The sequence below is a fragment of the Scyliorhinus torazame genome, chromosome 10 (genome assembly GCF_047496885.1).
Source record: "Scyliorhinus torazame isolate Kashiwa2021f chromosome 10, sScyTor2.1, whole genome shotgun sequence".
NCBI lineage: Eukaryota > Metazoa > Chordata > Chondrichthyes > Carcharhiniformes > Scyliorhinidae > Scyliorhinus > Scyliorhinus torazame.
Genome location: NC_092716.1, coordinates 31,911 through 50,765, shown reverse-complemented (window position 1 = coordinate 50,765; position 18,855 = coordinate 31,911). Strand labels below are relative to the sequence as shown.

Below are 18,855 nucleotides of genomic sequence, written 5' to 3'. Positions count from 1 at the left end.
AGATTCAGACAGTGCATTCCAGATTCCCACAGACAGTACATTCCGGATTCCCACAGACAGTGCATTCCAGATACCCACAGACCGTGCATTCCAGATTCAGACAGTGCTTTCCAGTTTCCCACAGACAGTGCATTCCAGATTCCCACAGTGCATTCCAGATTTAGACAGTGCATTCCAGATTCCCACAGACAGTGCATTCCAGATTCAGACAGTGCATTCCAGATACCTACAGACAGTGCATTCCAGATTTCCACAGACAGTGCATTCCAGATTCAGACAGTGCATTCCAGATTATGACAGTGCATTCCAGATTCAGACAGTGCATTCCAGATTCCCACAGACATTGCATTCCAGATTCCCACAGACAGTGCATTCCAGATTCAGACAGTGCATTCCAGATTCAGACAGTGCATTCCAGATTCAGACAGTGCATTCCAGATTCAGACAGTGCATTCCAGATTCCCACAGACAGTGCATTCCAGATTCCCACAGACAGTGCATTCCAGATTCCCACAGACAGTGCATTCCAGATTCCCACAGACAGTGCATTCCAGATTCAGACAGTGCATTCCAGATTCAGACAGTGCATTCCAGATTCCTACAGACAGTGCATTCCAGATACCCACAGACCGTGCATTCCAGATTCAGACAGTGCTTTCCAGTTTCCCACAGACAGTGCATTCCAGATTACCACAGTGCATTCCAGATTCAGACAGTGCATTCCAGATTCCTACAGACACTGCATTCCAGATTCCCACAGACAGTGCATTCCAGATTCAGACAGTGCATTCCAGATACCTACAGACAGTGCATTCCAGATTGCCACAGACAGTGCATTCCAGATTCAGACAGTGCATTCCAGATTATGACAGTGCATTCCAGATTCAGACAGTGCATTCCAGATTCCCACAGACATTGCATTCCAGATTCCCACAGACAGTGCATTCCAGATTCCCACAGACAGTGCATTCCAGATTCCCACAGACAGTGCATTCCAGATTCAGACAGTGCATTCCAGATTCAGACAGTGCATTCCAGATTCAGACAGTGCATTCAAGATTCAGACAGTGCATTCCAGATTCAGACAGTGCATTCCAGATTCAGACAGTGCATTCCAGATTCAGACAGTGCATTCCAGTTTCGCCACACAGTGCATTCCAGATTCCCACAGACAGTGCATTCCAGATTCAGACAGTGCATTCCAGATTCCCACAGACAGTGCATTCCAGATTCCCACAGACAGTGCATTCCAGATTCCCACAGACAGTGCATTCCAGATTCCCACAGACAGTGCATTCCAGATTCCCACAGACAGTGCATTCCAGATTCCCACAGACAGTGCATTCCAGATTCAGACAGTGCATTCCAATTTCCCACAGACAGTGCATTGCAGATTCACATAGACAGTGCATTCCAGATTCAGACAGTGCATTCCAGATTCCCACAGACAGTGCATTCCAGATTCCCACAGACAGTGCATTCTAGATTGAGACAGTGCATTCTAGATTCAGAGAGTGCATTCCAGATTCAGACAGTGCATTCCAGTTTCCCACAGACAGTGCATTCCAGTTTCCCACAGACAGTGCATTCCAGATTCCCACAGACAGTGCATTCCAGATTCCCACAGACAGTGCATTCCAGATTCCCACAGACAGTGCATTCCAGATTCCCACATACAGTGCATTCAAGATTCAGACAGTGCATTTCAGATTCAGACAGTGCATTCCAGATTCCGACAGTGCATTCCAGATTCAGACAGTGCATTCCAGATTCCCACAGACAGTGCATTCCAGATCCCCACAGACAGTGCATTCCAGATTCAGACACTGCATTCCAGATTCCTACAGACAGTACATTCCGGATTCCCACAGACAGTGCATTCCAGATTCAGACAGTGCTTTCCAGTTTCCCACAGACAGTGCATTCCAGATTCCCACAGTGCATTCCAGATTCCCACAGTGCATTCCAGATTCAGACAGTGCATTCCAGATTCCTACAGACACTGCATTCCAGATTCCCACAGACAGTGCATTCCAGATTCAGACAGTGCATTCCAGATGCCTACAGACAGCCCATTCCAGATTTCCACAGACAGTGCATTCCAGATTCAGACAGTGCATTCCAGATTATGACAGTGCATTCCAGATTCAGACAGTGCATTCCAGATTCCCACGGACATTGCATTCCAGATTCCCACAGACAGTGCATTCCAGATTCCCACAGACAGTGCATTCCAGATTCCCACAGTGCATTCCAGATTCAGACAGTGCATTCCAGATTCCTACAGACACTGCATTCCAGATTCCCACAGACAGTGCATTCCAGATTCAGACAGTGCATTCTAGATTCAGACAGTGCATTCTAGATTCAGACAGTGCATTCTAGATTCAGACAGTGCAGTCCAGATTCCCACAGACAGTGCATTCCAGATTCCCACTGACAGTGCATTCCAGATTCAGACAGTGCATTCCAGTTTCCCACAGACAGTGCATTCCAGATCCCCACAGTGCATTCCAGATTCAGACCGTGCATTCCAGATTCAGACCGTGCATTCCAGATTCCCACAGACTGTGCATTCCAGATTCCCACAGCCTGTGCATTCCAGATTCCCACAGACAGTGCATTCCAGATTCCCACAGACAGTGCATTCCAGATTCAGACAGTGCATTCCAGATTCAGACAGTGCATTCCAGATTCAGACAGTGCATTCCAGATTCAGACAGTGCATTCCAGATTCAGACAGTGCATTCCAGATTCAGACAGTGCATTCCAGATTCAGACAGTGCATTCCGGATTCCCACAGACAGTGCATTCCAGAGTCCCACAGACAGTGCATTCTAGATTCAGACAGTGCATTCTAGATTCAGACAGTGCATTCTAGATTCAGACAGTGCATTCCAGATTCAGACAGTGCATTCCAGATTCAGACCGTGCATTCCAGATTCAGACCGTGCATTCCAGATTCAGACCGTGCATTCCAGATTCCCACAGACTGTGCATTCCAGATTCCCACAGACAGTGCATTCCAGATTCCCACAGACAGTGCATTCCAGATTCAGACAGTGCATTCCAGATTCAGACAGTGCATTCCAGATTCAGACAGTGCATTCCAGATTCAGGCAGTGCATTCCAGATTCAGACAGTGCATTCCGGATTCCCACAGACAGTACATTCCAGATTCCCACAGACAGTGCATTCTAGATTCAGACAGTGCATTCTAGATTCAGACAGTGCATTCTAGATTCAGACAGTGCATTCCAGATTCAGACAGTGCATTTCAGATTCTCACAGACAGTGCATTCCAGATTCCCACAGTGCATTTCAGATTCAGACAGTGCATTCCAGATTCAGACAGTGCATTCCAGTTTCCAACAGACTGCATTCCAGTTTCCCACAGGCAGTGCATTCGCGATTCAGACAGTGCATTCCAGTTTCCCACAGACATTGCATTCCAGATTCCCACAGACAGTGCATTCCAGATTCCCACAGACAGTGCATTCCAGAGTCCCACAGACAGTGCATTCCATAGTCCCACAGACAGTGCATTCCAATTCAGACAGTGCATTCCAATTCAGACAGTGCATTCCAATTCAGACAGTGCATGCCAGATTCAGACAATGCATGCCAGATTCAGACAGTGCATGCCAGATTCAGACAGTGCATGCCAGATTCAGACAGTGCATGCCAGATTCAGACAGTGCATGCCAGATTCAGACAGTGCATGCCAGATTCAGACAGTGCATGCCAGATTCAGACAGTGCATTCCAGATTCAGACAGTGCATTCCAGATTCCTTCTGGCAGTGCATTCCAGATTCCCACAGACAGTGCATTCCAGATTCAGACAGTGCATTCCAGATTCCTTCTGACAGTGCATTCCAGATTCCCACAGACAGCGCATTCCAGATTCCCACAGACAGCGCATTCCAGATTCCCACAGACAGCGCATTCCAGATTCAGACAGTGCATTCCAGATTCTGACAGTGCATTCCAGATTCTGACAGTGCATTCCAGATTCTGACAGTGCATTCCAGATTCTGACAGTGCATTCCAGATTATGACAGTGCATTCCAGATTCCCACAGACAGTGCATTCCAGATTCAGACAGTGCCTTCCAGATTCCCACAGACAGTGCATTCTAGATTCAGACAGTGCATTCCAGGGGCGTCATTCTCCGACCCCCCAGATGGGCCGAAGTCTCGCTGATAAATTGCCTGTCCCGCCGGCGTAAATTAGAGTACCTATTTACTGGCGGGACAAGGCGGCGTGGGCGGGCTCCGGGGTCCTGATGGAGGGGGGGGGGGGCGCGCAGGGTGGTCTGACTCCGGGGGGAGCCCCCACGGTGGCCTGGCCCGCGATCGGGGCCCACCGCTCCGCGGGCGGGCCTGTGCCCTGGGGGCACTCTTTCCCTTCCGCCTCCGCAACGGTCTCCACCATGGCGGAGGTGGAAGAGACTCTCTCCACTGCGCATGCGCGGGAAACTGTCAGCGGCCGCTGTCGCTCCCACGCATGCGCCACCCCGACATGTCATTTCCGCGCCAGCTGGCGGGGCAACAAAGGCCGTTTCCGCCAGCTGGCGGGGCGGAAATCCCTCCGGCGCCGGCCTAGCCCCTCAATGTTGGGGCTCGGCCCCCAAAGATGCGGAGCATTCCGCACCTTTGGGACGGCGCGATGCCCGTCTGATTGGTTCCGTTTTGGGCGCCAGTCGGCGGGCATCGCGCCGTTTGGGGAGAATTTCGCCCCAGATTCCCACAGACAGTGCATTCTAGATTCAGACAGTGCATTCCAGATTCAGACAGTGCGTTCCAGATTCAGACAGTGCATTCCAGATTATGACAGTGCATTCCAGATTCCCACAGACAGTGCATTCCAGATTCAGACAGTGCCTTCCAGATTCCCACAGACAGTGCATTCTAGATTCAGACAGTGCGTTCCAGATTCAGACAGTGCGTTCCAGATTCGGACAGAGCATTCCAGTTTCCAACAGACTGCATTCCAGTTTCCCACAGACAGTGCATTCCAGTTTCCCACAGACAGTGCATTCGAGATTAAGACAGTGCATTCCAGATCCCCACAGTTAGTGCATTCCAGATTCAGACAGTGCATTCCAGTTTCCCCACAGACAGTGCATACCAGATTCCCACAGACAGTGCATTCCAGATTCAGACAGTGCATTCTAGATTCAGACAGTGCATTCCAGATTCCCACAGACAGTGCATTCCAGATTCCCACAGACAGTGCATCCCAGATTCCCACAGACAGTGCATCCAGATTCAGACAGTGCATTCCAGATTCAGACAGTGCATTCCAGATTCCCACAGACAGTGCATTCCAGATTCCCACAGACGGTGCATTCTAGATTCAGACAGTGCATTCCAGATTCCCACAGACAGTGCGTTCCAGATTCCCACAGACAGTGCATTCCAGATTCCCACAGACAGTGCATTCCAGATTCCCACAGACAGTGCATTCCAGATTCAGACAGTGCATTCCAGTTTCCCCACACAGTGCATTCCAGATTCCCACAGACAGTGCATTCCAGTTTCCCCACACAGTGCATTCCAGATTCGCACAGACAGTGCATTCCAGATTCAGACAGTGCATTCCAGATTCAGACAGTGCATTCCAGATTCAGACAGTGCATTCCAGATTCAGACAGTGCATTCCAGATTCAGACAGTGCATTCCAGATTCAGACAGTGCATTCCAGATTCAGACAGTGCATTCCAGTTTCCCACAGACAGTGCATTCCAGTTTCCCACAGATAGTGCATTCCAGATTAAGACAGTGCATTCCAGTTTCCCACAGACAGTGCATTCCAGTTTCCCACAGACAGTGCATTCCAGATTAAGACAGTGCATTCCAGATCCCCACAGATAGTGCATTCCAGATTCAGACAGTGCATTCCAGTTTCCCCACAGACAGTGCATACCAGATTCCCACAGATAGTGCATCCCAGATTCCCACAGACAGTGCATCCCAGATTCCCACAGACAGTGCATTCCAGATTCAGACAGTGCATTCCAGATTCCCACAGACAGTGCATCCAGATTCAGACAGTGCGTTCCAGATTCCCACAGACAGTGCATTCCAGATTCCCACAGACAGTGCATTCCAGATTCAGACAGTGCATTCCAGTTTCCCCACACAGTGCATTCCAGATTCCCACAGACAGTGCATTCCAGATTCCCACAGACAGTGCATTCCAGATTCCCACAGACAGTGCATTCCAGATTCAGACAGTGCATTCCAGTTTCCCACAGACAGTGCATTCCAGATTCCCACAGACAGTGCACTCCAGATTCAGACAGTGCATTCCAGTTTCCCACAGACAGTGCATTCCAGATTCCCACAGACAGTGCATTCCAGATTCCCACAGACAGTGCATTCCAGATTCCCACAGACAGTGCATTCCAGATTCCCACAGACAGTGCATTCCAGATTCCCACAGACAGTGCATTCCAGATTCCCACAGACAGTGCATTCAAGATTCAGACAGTGCATTCCAGATTCAGACAGTGCATTCCAGATTCCCACAGACAGTGCATTCCAGATTCAGACAGTGCATTCCAGATTCAGACAGTGCATTCCAGATTCAGACAGTGCATTCCAGATTCAGACAGTGCATTCCAGATTCAGACAGTGCATTCCAGATTCAGACAGTGCATTCCAGATTCAGACAGTGCATTCCCGATTCCCACAGACAGTGCATTCCAGATTCAGACAGTGCATTCCAGATTCAGACAGTGCATTCCAGATTCCTACAGACAGTACATTCCGGATTCCCACAGACAGTGCATTCCAGATTCCTACAGGCAGTGCATTCCAGATACCCACAGACCGTGCATTCCAGATTCAGACAGTGCATTCCAGTTTCCCACAGACAGTGCATTCCAGATTCCCACAGACAGTACATTCCAGATTCCCACAGACAGTGCATTCCAGATTCCCACAGACAGTGCATTCACGATTCAGACAGTGCATTCAAGATTCAGACAGTGCATTCCAGATTCCCACAGACACTGCATTCCAGATTCAGACAGTGCATTCCAGATTCCCACAGACAGTGCATTCCAGATTCAGACAGTGCATTCCAGATTCCTACAGACAGTACATTCCGGATTCCCACAGACAGTGCATTCCAGATTCAGACAGTGCATTCCAGATTCCTACAGACAGTGCATTCCAGATACCCACAGACCGTGCATTCCAGATTCAGACAGTGCTTTCCAGTTTCCCACAGACAGTGCATTCCAGATTCCCACAGTGCATTCCAGATTCCCACAGTGCATTCCAGATTCAGACAGTGCATTCCAGATTCCTACAGACAGTGCATTCCAGATTCCCACAGACAGTGCATTCCAGATTCAGACAGTGCATTCCAGATTCAGACAGTGCATTCAAGATTCAGACAGTGCATTCAAGATTCAGACAGTGCATTCAAGATTCAGACAGTGCATTCCAGATTTCCACAGACAGTGCATTCCAGATTATGACAGTGCATTCCAGATTATGACAGTGCATTCCAGATTATGACAGTGCATTCCAGATTATGACAGTGCATTCCAGATTCCCACAGACAGTGCATTCCAGATTCAGACAGTGCATTCCAGATTCAGACAGTGCATTCCAGATTCCCACAGACAGTGCATTCTAGATTCAGACAGTGCATTCTAGATTCAGACAGTGCAGTCCAGATTCCCACAGACAGTGCATTCCAGATTCCCACTGACAGTGCATTCCAGATTCAGACAGTGCATTCCAGTTTCCCACAGACAGTGCATTCCAGATTCAGACAGTGCATTCCAGATTCAGACCGTGCATTCCAGATTCAGACCGTGCATTCCAGATTCCCACAGACTGTGCATTCCAGATTCCCACAGACTGTGCATTCCAGATTCCCACAGACAGTGCATTCCAGATTCCCACAGACAGTGCATTCCAGATTCCCACAGACAGTGCATTCCAGATTCAGACAGTGCATTCCAGATTCAGACAGTGCATTCCGGATTCCCACAGACAGTGCATACCAGATTCCCACAGACAGTGCATTCTAGATTCAGACAGTGCATTCTAGATTCAGACAGTGCATTCTAGATTCAGACAGTGCATTCTAGATTCAGACAGTGCATTCTAGATTCAGACAGTGCATTCCAGATTCAGACAGTGCATTTCAGATTCTCACAGACAGTGCATTCCAGATTCAGACAGTGCATTCCAGTTTCCCACAGACAGTGCATTCCAGATTCCCACAGTGCATTTCAGATTCAGACAGTGCATTCCAGATTCAGACAGTGCATTCCAGATTCAGACAGTGCATTCCAGTTTCCAACAGACTGCATTCCAGTTTCCCACAGGCAGTCCATTCCAGATTCCCACAGACAGTGCATTCCAGAGTCCCACAGACAGTGCATTCCAGAGTCCCACAGACAGTGCATTCCAGAGTCCCACAGACAGTGCATTCCAGAGTCCCACAGACAGTGCATTCCAATTCAGACAGTGCATTCCAATTCAGACAGTGCATTCCAATTCAGACAGTGCATGCCAGATTCAGACAGTGCATTCCAGATTCAGACAGTGCATTCTAGATTCAAACAATGCATTCCAGATTCAGACAGTGCATGCCAGATTCAGACAGTGCATTCCAGATTCAGACAATGCATTCCAGATTCAGACACTGCATTCCAGATTCCTACAAACAGTGCATTCCAGATTCCCACAGATAGTGCATTCCAGATTCAGACAGTGCATTCCAGTTTCCTTCTGACAGTGCATTCCAGATTCCTTCTGACAGTGCATTCCAGATTCCCACAGACAGCGCATTCCAGATTCCCACAGACAGTGCATTCCTGATTCAGACAGTGCATTCCAGATTCTGACAGTGCATTCCAGATTATGACAGTGCATTCCAGATTATGACAGTGCATTCCAGATTCCCACAGACAGTGCATTCCTGATTCAGACAGTGCATTCCAGATTCTGACAGTGCATTCCAGATTATGACAGTGCATTCCAGATTCCCACAGACAGTGCATTCCAGATTCAGACAGTGCCTTCCAGATTCCCACAGACAGTGCATTCTAGATTCAGACAGTGCATTCCAGGGGCGTCATTCTCCGACCCCCCAGATGGGCCGAAGTCTCGCTAATAAATTGCCCGTCCCGCCGGCGTAAATTAGAGTACCTATTTACTGGCGGGACAAGGTGGCGTGGGCGGGCTCCGGGGTCCTGGTGGGGGGGGGGGGGGGGGGCGCAGGGCGATCTGACCCCGGGGGGTGCCCCCACGGTGGCCTGGCCCGCGATCGGGGCCCACCGCTCCGCGGGCGGGCCTGTGCCCTGGGGGCACTCTTTCCCTTCCGCCTCCGCAACGGTCTCCACCATGGCGGAGGCGGAAGAGACTCTCTCCACTGCGCATGCGCGGGAAACTGTCAGCGGCCGCTGTCGCTCCCACGCATGCGCCGCCCCGACATGTCATTTCCGCGCCAGCTGGCGGGGCAACAAAAGCTGTTTCCGCCAGCTGGCGGGGCGGAAATCCCTCCGGCGCCGGCCTAGCCCCTCAATGTTGGGGCTCGGCCCCCAAAGATGCGGAGCATTCCGCACCTTTGGGGCGGCGCGATGCCCGTCTGATTGGTGCCGTTTTGGGCGCCAGTCGGCGGGCATCGCGCCGTTTGGGGAGAATTTCGCCCCAGATTCCCACAGACAGTGCATTCTAGATTCAGACAGTGCGTTCCAGATTCAGACAGTGCGTTCCAGATTCAGACAGTGCATTCCAGATTCCCACAGTGCATTCCAGATTCAGACAGTGCATTCCAGATTCAGACAGTGCATTCCAGATTCCTACAAACAGTGCATTCCAGTTTCCAACAGACTGCATTCCAGTTTCCCACAGACAGTGCATTCCAGATTCCCACAGACAGTGCATTCCAGATTCCCACAGATAGTGCATTCCAGATTCAGACAGTGCATTCCAGATTCCCTCCACCCTCTGGGTGAAAAAACAAAGAGGTAAGTTTGCAAATGACGCGAAGATTGGTCGGCTGGTTGACAGTGAAGAAAGTGGTCTTTGGTTACAGGAGGAGATAGACGGGTTGCTCAGATGGGCAGATGGAATTTATCCCTGAAATGCCTAAAATCCCCTCTTTTAAACCTTAAAATTATTCCCCCTTGTTATTCTCCCTTCAACTAAGGGGCACAGCTGTTTTCTATCTACCCTGTCCATGCCCCTCATAATCCTATACACCTCAGTCGGATCCCCCTCAGTCTTATCTGCTCCAAAGCAAACAACCCAAGCCTATCCAGCCTCTCTTCATAGCTAAAATGCTCCATCCCAGGCACATCCTGGTGAAATTGGGCAGCACAGTAGCATTGTGGATAGCACAATTGCTTCACAGCTCCAGGGTCCCAGGTTCTATGCCGGCTTGGGTCACTGTCTGTGCGGAGTCTGCACATACTCCCCGTGTGTGCGTGGGTTTCCTCCGGGTGCTCCGGTTTCCTCCCACAGTCCAAAGATGTGCAGGTTAGGTGGATTGGCCGTGATAAATTGCCCTTAGTGTCCAAAATTGCCCTTAGTGTTGTGTGGGGTTACTGGGTTGTGGGGATAGGGTGGAGGTGTTGACCTTGGGTAGGGTGTTCTTTCCAAGAGCCGGTGTAGACTCAATGAGCCGAATGGCCTCCTGCACTGTAAATTCTATGATCAATGATGAATCTCCTCTGCACGCCCTCCAATACAAATCACATCCTTCCCATAGTGCGGTGACCAGAGCTGAACACAGTACCCCAGCTGTGGCTTAACCAAAGTCTTGTACAGCTGCAATATAACCTCCCTGCTTCTAAATGCATCTCAGACTGCTTTGGGTGCCCCGTATGCCTTCTTAACTCTATTAACCTGTCCTCACACCTTAAGGGATCTGTGGACAAGCACCCCAAGATCCCTCTGTTCCTCTGAACTTCCTCATGTGCTGCCATTCATTGAGGACTCCCTTGTTGTAATACTCCTTCCAAAGTGCATCACCTTTCACTTATCAGGGTTAAATTCCATCTCACCAACCCGTCTATCTCCTGTAACCAAAGCCGACCACCTTCACTGCCAACCACCAGGCCAACCTTCGTGTCATTTGCAAACTTACTTATCTCTCTCCACCTCCCCACAAACACGCGCACACATTTTCTTCTATATCGTTTATATATATCACAAATAATAAGAGACCCAGCACTGATCCCTGTCCAGTCACACAAACAGCCTTCTACCACCATCCTCTATCTCCCATCACTAAGCCAATTTTGGATCCAACTTGCCACATTACCATGGATCCCATGTGCATTTGCCTTCTTTATCAGTATCTCATGTGGGACCTTGTCAAAACCTTTGCTGAAATCCATATCAACTGTCCTACCCTCATCTACACACCTGGTCACCTCCTCCAAAAGTTCAATCAAATTTGTTAGGCATGTCCTCTCCCCTGACAAAGCCATGCTGACTATTCCTGATCAAACCTTGTCTCTCTAAGTGGAGATTGATTCTGACCTTCAGAATTTCCCCCAATAGTTTTCCTCCCAACCACAAATGTGAGACCCTAATTCCCTGGTTTACCTCTACCACCCTTGAAAATTGAGCCACATTAGCCGTCCTCGAATACCTCCCCTGTGGTCAGAGCCCCTGTAATTTCCTCCCTTGTCTCCCAAAGCAGTCTGAGATGCAACTCATCCGAGCCTGGGATTTGTCCACTTAGAAGCCGCCAGAACCTCCAGCACCTCCTCACTCCCAATGTTAAACTGGTGAAGAACCTCACGGTCACTCTGTCTGAATTCTGCCCCCACATCCTCATGTGCAGTACTCGTTTACACCCTACCAATGTCACCTGGCTCGAGACACAGATTATCCCCTTAGTCCCGAAAGCGCCCTGCTCTTTCCCTGCTTATCCTCTTCCCATTGGTATACTTCTGATATATCTTGGGATTCCTCCCCCCTCCTCCGTTCTGCTGTTGATTTACCCGGAGGTAGCTGTTCCCACTCTACTTTGGCCAGATCCTGCCTTATTTTAATTAAATCAGCCTTCCCCAATCCAAAACCCTTTTTGCAGACTATCGCTTTCCTTTTCCATGGCAAATTTAAAACTTACAGTGCTATGGTCGCTATCACTAAAATGCTCCTCGAACACCTGTCCGGCTTTGCTCCCCAGAACTAGGCCCAGCGCTGCACCATCTCTTGTTTGACCCTCGACATGTTGATGGAACTCTATTCCTGAAAAGGCAGTAGAAGCAGTCTTTGAATATTTTTAAGGCAGAGGTGGATAGATTTTGGAAAGCAAGGCGGGGGGGGGGGGGGGGGGGGCACGGTTATATGGGGTACACAGGAATGTCATTATGTTATATATGATGCAGCAGGCTCATGGGGCCGAGTGGCCTACTCTTAACTCATACGTTCATGTGTAATTGAAGGATTCTACTTCAGAAAGAGGATGATAGGCATGTAGGGAAGCAAAGTGTGCTATGATTAGACTTCCATCTGCCTCTCAGGTGAACAGATCTAGCTTCCCCTGAAAACACTGATATTCACTTCATCCACTTGTGGTATCACATATTACATTCTCACCACCTCTGGATAAAGAAGTTCTGAATTCCCCATTGGGCTTATTAGTGATTGCCATATTTATGACTCCCAATTGTATAAGGTGTTAGTGAGGCCACACCTGGAGTACTGTGTTCAGTTTTGGTCTCCTTACTTGAGAAAGGACGTACTGGCACTGGAGGGTGTGCAGAGGAGATTCACTAGGTTAATCCCAGAGCTGAAGGGGTTGGATTACGAGGAGAGGTTGAGTAGACTGGGACTGTACTCGTTGGAATTTAGAAGGATGAGGGGGGATCTTATAGAAACATTTCAGATTATGAAGGGAATAGATAGGATAGATGCGGGCAGGTTGTTTCCACTGGCGGTAAAAGCAGAACTAGGGGGCATAGCCTCAAAATAAGGGGAAGTAGATTTAGGACTGAGTTTAGGAGGAACTTCTTCACCCAAAGGGTTGTGAATCTATGGAATTCCCTGCCCAGTGAAGCAGTAGAGGCTCCTTCATTAAATGTTTTTAAGATCAAGATAGATAGTTTTTGAAGAATAAAGGTATTAAGGGTTATGGTGTTCGGGCCGGAAAGTGGAGCTGAGTCCACAAAAGATCAGCCATGATCTCATTGAATGGTGGAGCAGGCTCGAGGGGCCAGATGGCCGACTCCTGCTCCTAGTTCTTATGTTCTGGTCTCCCTCACGATTGGGAGATTCTTCTCTGTATCAGCCAGACTCTCTCCTAATTTTAAAGAATGTTCATCAATAATTTGGTCAACCCCATAGCTTTCTGGGCAGCACGGTGGCCTAGTCGTTAGCACAGCTGCCTCACGGCACTGAGGTGCCAGGTTCGATCCCGGCCCTGGGTTACTGTCCGTGTGGAGTTTGCACATTCTCCCTGTGTCTGCGTGGGTTTCGCCCCCACAACCCAAAAATGTGCAGAGTAGGTGGATTGGTCACACTAAATTGCCCCTTAATTGGAAAAAATAATTGGGTAATCTAAATTTTTTTTAAAACTCTTAGCTTTCGCATTTATAGAGCAATGATGTTCAAGCTGTCCTATTTTTGCTCACAAATAAAACCTTTCAATTCGGGTACCATCAGCTCTTCCCTTTCTCTAACTGAAGTATTGCCGTTTTAAATGAACTTTCCCAATATGTTGGAAATTGTCACAAATCCTTGAACAAGAGGAAACCAGCTGAAACTCTGAAGTCAGGTGGTGCAAAGACAAATTAATTGTTTTTACTCAAAGGGAGTAATTGAATGGAACAGACTGACCGTGAGGGCGATGATTTGAAAATTTACGTGTTAATTAGATAGATAGTTGTAGAAATGGGCAAATCAGGATTTTCGTGTTTTGGATTAGTGAAATGGGTGGCAAACTGTGCTGTTCACAATCTTAAAGAGACAATTATTTGCTTCTGTGAATACTAACGCCTAGCAACAAAACTTAATAAAGCCCAACCTGTATCTGAAGCACAGGGTGGAATATAAAGGTGCAGCTGCTGGAGAATAATTTGGAGTTCTGAGGTTCAGATGATTTTCAAACCAGTCTTCAAGAGTGTGAATCCTTGACATGGCATCAGGCTGCCATTGAGAACTGTGTTTATCCAGCACATTGGGATAGTGGGATAAGTACAGCTCTTACTATAACATGGTGTTTATGCTGTAGCAACACTCCTACCTCATTACTGGCAAAATGATAGGCTATCACTATAAGATCCAAGTCATCAAGAAATAAGCAACTTAATTACCCAGAGCATTAGAGAGTATGTAACACTCTTAACACATTGAGTGATTGAGGCAAATAGCATATTTAAGGCAAAATTGGATAAGTTTGAGGGAGAAGGGAGTGGAGATTGATGGGGAAGGATGGGGGTGAGGCTTGGGTGGAACATTAGTGCCAGGAGGGACTGATTGGACTGTTTCTGCGCTGCAGAATCATGTAGTTGTGTGTATTCCTTCCCCACATTAGTTACTGTGTTGTAGATTTGCTCTGCTGCTTTCTGTATATATCTCACCACTTTCTCCATCTTTTCCAGCACCTGGACTTGCATTCCTGCCCAAAGCCTGTCGTCTTTGTTATTCACTCATTTCTGTCAGCCAAAGTGACCCGGATGGGACTGTTAGTGTGAGGAAGATAGTCATTGCCAGGAGAGATCTTTCGATCACTGCACTCATCAAAACCAAAGAGCATTGCTGCTTCTCTGGGAATTTAACCTGCAAGAGCACGATTGGGACTGGCGGGAGGTCGCAGGTTCTTGTGAGAACGGGAGGAATCTCGAGTCTGATTATTCTGAGTCTAATACTATAACAGAGACCTCTCGATAATGCTGTTTGTTGCCAAATGTGCCTTTTTGTGATTAACTGAACTTCACAGAATTTTTATGATTGTACATTAAGTTTTTACTGTGAAGATAACACAGTTTTAACTTTGGAGCATATAGTTTTATAATTTGATTTACAAGATCTTGGTAACATGTGATGCTAGCTGGTTCTGGTGTTATCTCTATTATTGGTGTGACAACGGCCAATCCTGGGGTAACGTTCCCATTGAACAAAAGAGCTAAAGTGAGCACAGTGTTGTCACAAGCCAGCAAAAAGGGTAAGTGAGCTGAAACTGGACCTGTTACTGTTAGTCTATTAACTTTATCATTGAAGTGTTACATGTTTGTGCTTGTATCCGGGTAGGGTCATTGGGTAGGCCTCTCTGTTAATTATGAAGCTTTGGCTGTAAAGCTTAGCGTCGTCACACTGCAGGTGACCTTGAGCAGCCTGGTGGGCTCCTGGATCTGATCTGATTGGTCCGCTGCTTGATTACTGTTTTTATCTACACGTTGGATACAACAGTGAAATTAGTTGGGCATTCTTAAGGCCTCCATGTGGCCCTTGGTGTTTCCTTATATTTAATGTATGGGTATGCTGAGAATAGTGTCTGACAAAGTATGTCTGGGGCCTCAATCCAGTCCAATTATAGGGACATAGCCTCATGAGCCAGTTAGAGCTGCTAGCTATTGGTAATGAGGCTTCAATAACTTGACCTAAACCATGGGTGTAAGCTGTGACTGGCCCACTGGGTGAGGAGAGACGGTCTCCTGCCCTCCCCCACTCCTCAAACACTGCCCTCTTCCAGGACAACTGCTTCCAAAGAATTCCCCTGCTTTTCCCATCACTGTTATCCTCTGACCTACACCCTATTTACCGTAGCGTGGATTGGAAATGGAGTCTCGTCCTTTCACATTGTCTTCCAGCCCCACCTGTTCCTGCCCCTGCTCCTGCCCCTTCCCCCTGCCCCTGCTCCTGCCCCTTCCCCCTGCTCCTGCCCCTTCCCCCTGCTCCGGCCCCTTCCCCTTGCTCCTGCCCCTGCCCCTTGCTCCTGCCCCTGCCCCTTCCCCCTATCCTGCAGACGGGAGGAGCTGGAGTGGTCACGCTTCGTCCAATAGAGTTTGTGTTTCTAAAGAGAGAATTGAAAATGAGATCTTGAGGCCACACTGTTGAAATGAAATGAATGAAATGAAAATCGCTTATTGTCACAAGTAGGCTTCAATGAAGTTACTGTGAAAAGCCCCAAGTCGCCACATTCCGGCGCCTGTTCGGGGAGGCTGGTACGGGAATTGAACCGTGCTGCTGGCATGTTTGAAAAGCCAGCTTTTTAGCCCTGTGCTAAACCAGCCCCATGTCACTTGGATGCTGAAGATCTATGGCAATGTAATTTGATTGATGAAGGATTTAGAGATTGCTGAAGGGTTCTGAATATCTATGTATTTAACACTGGCTTCAGAGAGATTGTGTGACAGCTGGCTCTGTCCCTGACCATTCTTTTAAGCCATCTTTGTAGAATAGGCAGATCACACACAAATTTGCAGATTTGAACAATTCAGCTACAGGTCAATGCTGTAAATCCTGACCATACTATAGCCCACTAACCATGCAGTATTATTGGAAAGGGCGTGGGAGCTTGGGGCCAGGAAGAGGGACTGGGATGAGGTAGGAGCCTGGGATAGGGAGCAGGAATCTCTGATTGCTCAAGGTTCTTTTAACATTGCCACCAGATTTTCTGGCTCTTCAAGAAAGGGTCAGTTTTTGTGGGGCTTGTTTGCAATTTCTAATCATTTTTAAACTATTTAACCTCCTGGAAACCTGCTTTGTATTTTGTCTTCAATAGTGTTATAGCATAAATATGTTGCAGAAAACATTTCCAAGCTACCCCACTTACCTTGTGTTGCCCTATTATGTATTTTCTTTTCTTTTCTTTTCATGTACTTAATTATCTGTTGAGCTGCTCGCAGAAAAATACGTTACGGTACACGTGACAATAAACAAAAATCCAAATCCATGTTAAACTGTGCCCGTGAGCGATGGCAAAATACCTGTTTGCCTATCTAATGAAAGAAGCTATTGTTCTTTCACTGCTTGCTTTCCCTGGCTCTTTACATTGATTTAAACTTTTAAAATTAAGATTGGGAGGAAACGTGGCTGGTTCAGCACACTGGGCTAAATCGCTGGCTTTTAAAGCAGACCAAGCAGGCCAGCAGCACGGTTCAATTCCCGTACCAGCCTCCCCGAAAACAGGCACCGGAATGTGGCGACTAGGGGCTTTTCACAGTAACTTCATTGAAGCCTACTTGTGACAATAAGCGATTTTCATCTCATCGGCAAAATGGGCCCAATGTTGGATGTAATTTCCAATCTGTGCCACGCAGGAGGCCCGAGGCTCCCTGCTCACTCCCAGCACCTTCCACACTGATGGCTGGTTTGCACCATGGTTAACACTACATTGACTCTGCACTTTACACGTCTCCTGACCTGCACTCCACGCTTGAACTGTTCATTGAACAGTTCGGTTTCATACTGTCACATCACCTATCACTCCGATAACTAGCCCAGCCTCACTTTAAATGTGTTTGCTGCAGAAATTGAGTTCTCGCCCACAGTTACAAAGTAGTAATTTTCAGCCAGGAGAGTAACCTCCTGCTTTGCATCTTATTGCAACATATTTAAAGTGTGGACTACTGAGTGATGAGGGACAGCGCGAAGGAAAATAGTGACAGCAGCAAGGACAACTTCCAGTTGTAAAGCACCTTTAATATAGACAAAGTCCCAAAACATTTCAGAGGCACATGCTTAGTCAGAGGGTTGTAAATTGAAAGGTGGCCCAGGGAGATGACGGCTTTGTTCTTGTGAGTAAACTGACTACTTAAAAGCTTCATATTCATTAGAAATGTATTCAGCTCCTGAAAATCCAGGAGCGTCTCTTCATTGCCAACAAAATTCTATTTTTGTAACTGAGTGTTGCCAGCGATTCCTTTCAATCACCGATTGAAATACCAAAGTGAATGGGTGAGAAACTCCACCAGAGAGGGCTTTCCTCAGGCATTACCCAACCTGTATTATAGACAAAGGATTGTATCTGCACTGGATCTGCAGTGGTGCTTCTCTGTACATGTATATAAATAAAATAATCAATTTTACTTATTGTGCCTTTAGTGTGTTTTATTCATGACTATTAAGACAGTGCTGATGGGAGTGGGGGGGGGGGGATGGTGTTTCAGTGTGATCGAGGAGGCCAGAGTAATGGGGATCTTTATTCATTCATGGAGTGTGGGCTTCACTGCAAGACCAGTATTTATTACCTATCCATAATTGCCTTTGAGAAGGTGGCAGGGAGATGCTGCCTTGAACTACACAGCCTGCATGGTGCAAGTACACGTGTACAGTACAATTAGAGAGTTCCATGATTTTAACTCGTGATGATGAAGAATGGTAATATAATTCCAAGGCAGGATGGTGTGCAACTTCAAGAAAAATCTGCAGGTAGTGATGTTCCCATGCATCTGCTGCCCTTCACAGTCTTGGTGAAAGTGTGTTTGGGCGGTGCTGTTAAAGGAGCTTTGGCAAGTTACTGCTGTTTCTCCTGTACATGGTACACAATGCAGCCAGTGAGGGGTGTGAATGTTTAAGGAGGTGGTTGGGGTGCTAATCAAACTGGCTGTTTTATCCTAAATAATAGTGAGCCTTTTATGGTGTTGGAACTGCACTCATCGAGGCAAGTTTACTCATAGGGGCTGGTTTAGCACACTGGGCTAAATCGTTGGCTTTTAAAGCAGACCAAGGCAGGCCAGCAGCACGGTTCGATTCCCGTACCGGCCTCCCCGAACAGGCGCCGGAATGTGGCGACTAGGGGCTTTTCACAGTATCTTCATTTGAAGCCTACTTGTGACAATAAGCGATTTTCATTCATTTCAAGTGGATAGTATTCCATCACATTCCTGACTTGTGTCCTTTAGATGGTGGACAGACTTTAGG

The 18,855-nt window shown here is 47.7% G+C and overlaps 1 protein-coding gene across 1 annotated transcript in view; it reads left to right on the top strand.

Moving 5' to 3' along the window:
• LOC140384780 (beta-2-syntrophin-like) overlaps nt 1–18,020 on the top strand; it is a 144,298-nt gene extending 126,278 nt beyond the window's left edge. Inside the window, 1 exon segment of the mRNA XM_072466773.1 lies at nt 14,592–18,020. Within this exon segment, the coding sequence (XP_072322874.1) occupies nt 14,592–14,684 (93 nt within the window). The 3' untranslated portion in view covers nt 14,685–18,020.
• The last annotated feature ends 835 nt before the right edge of the window (nt 18,021–18,855 follow it).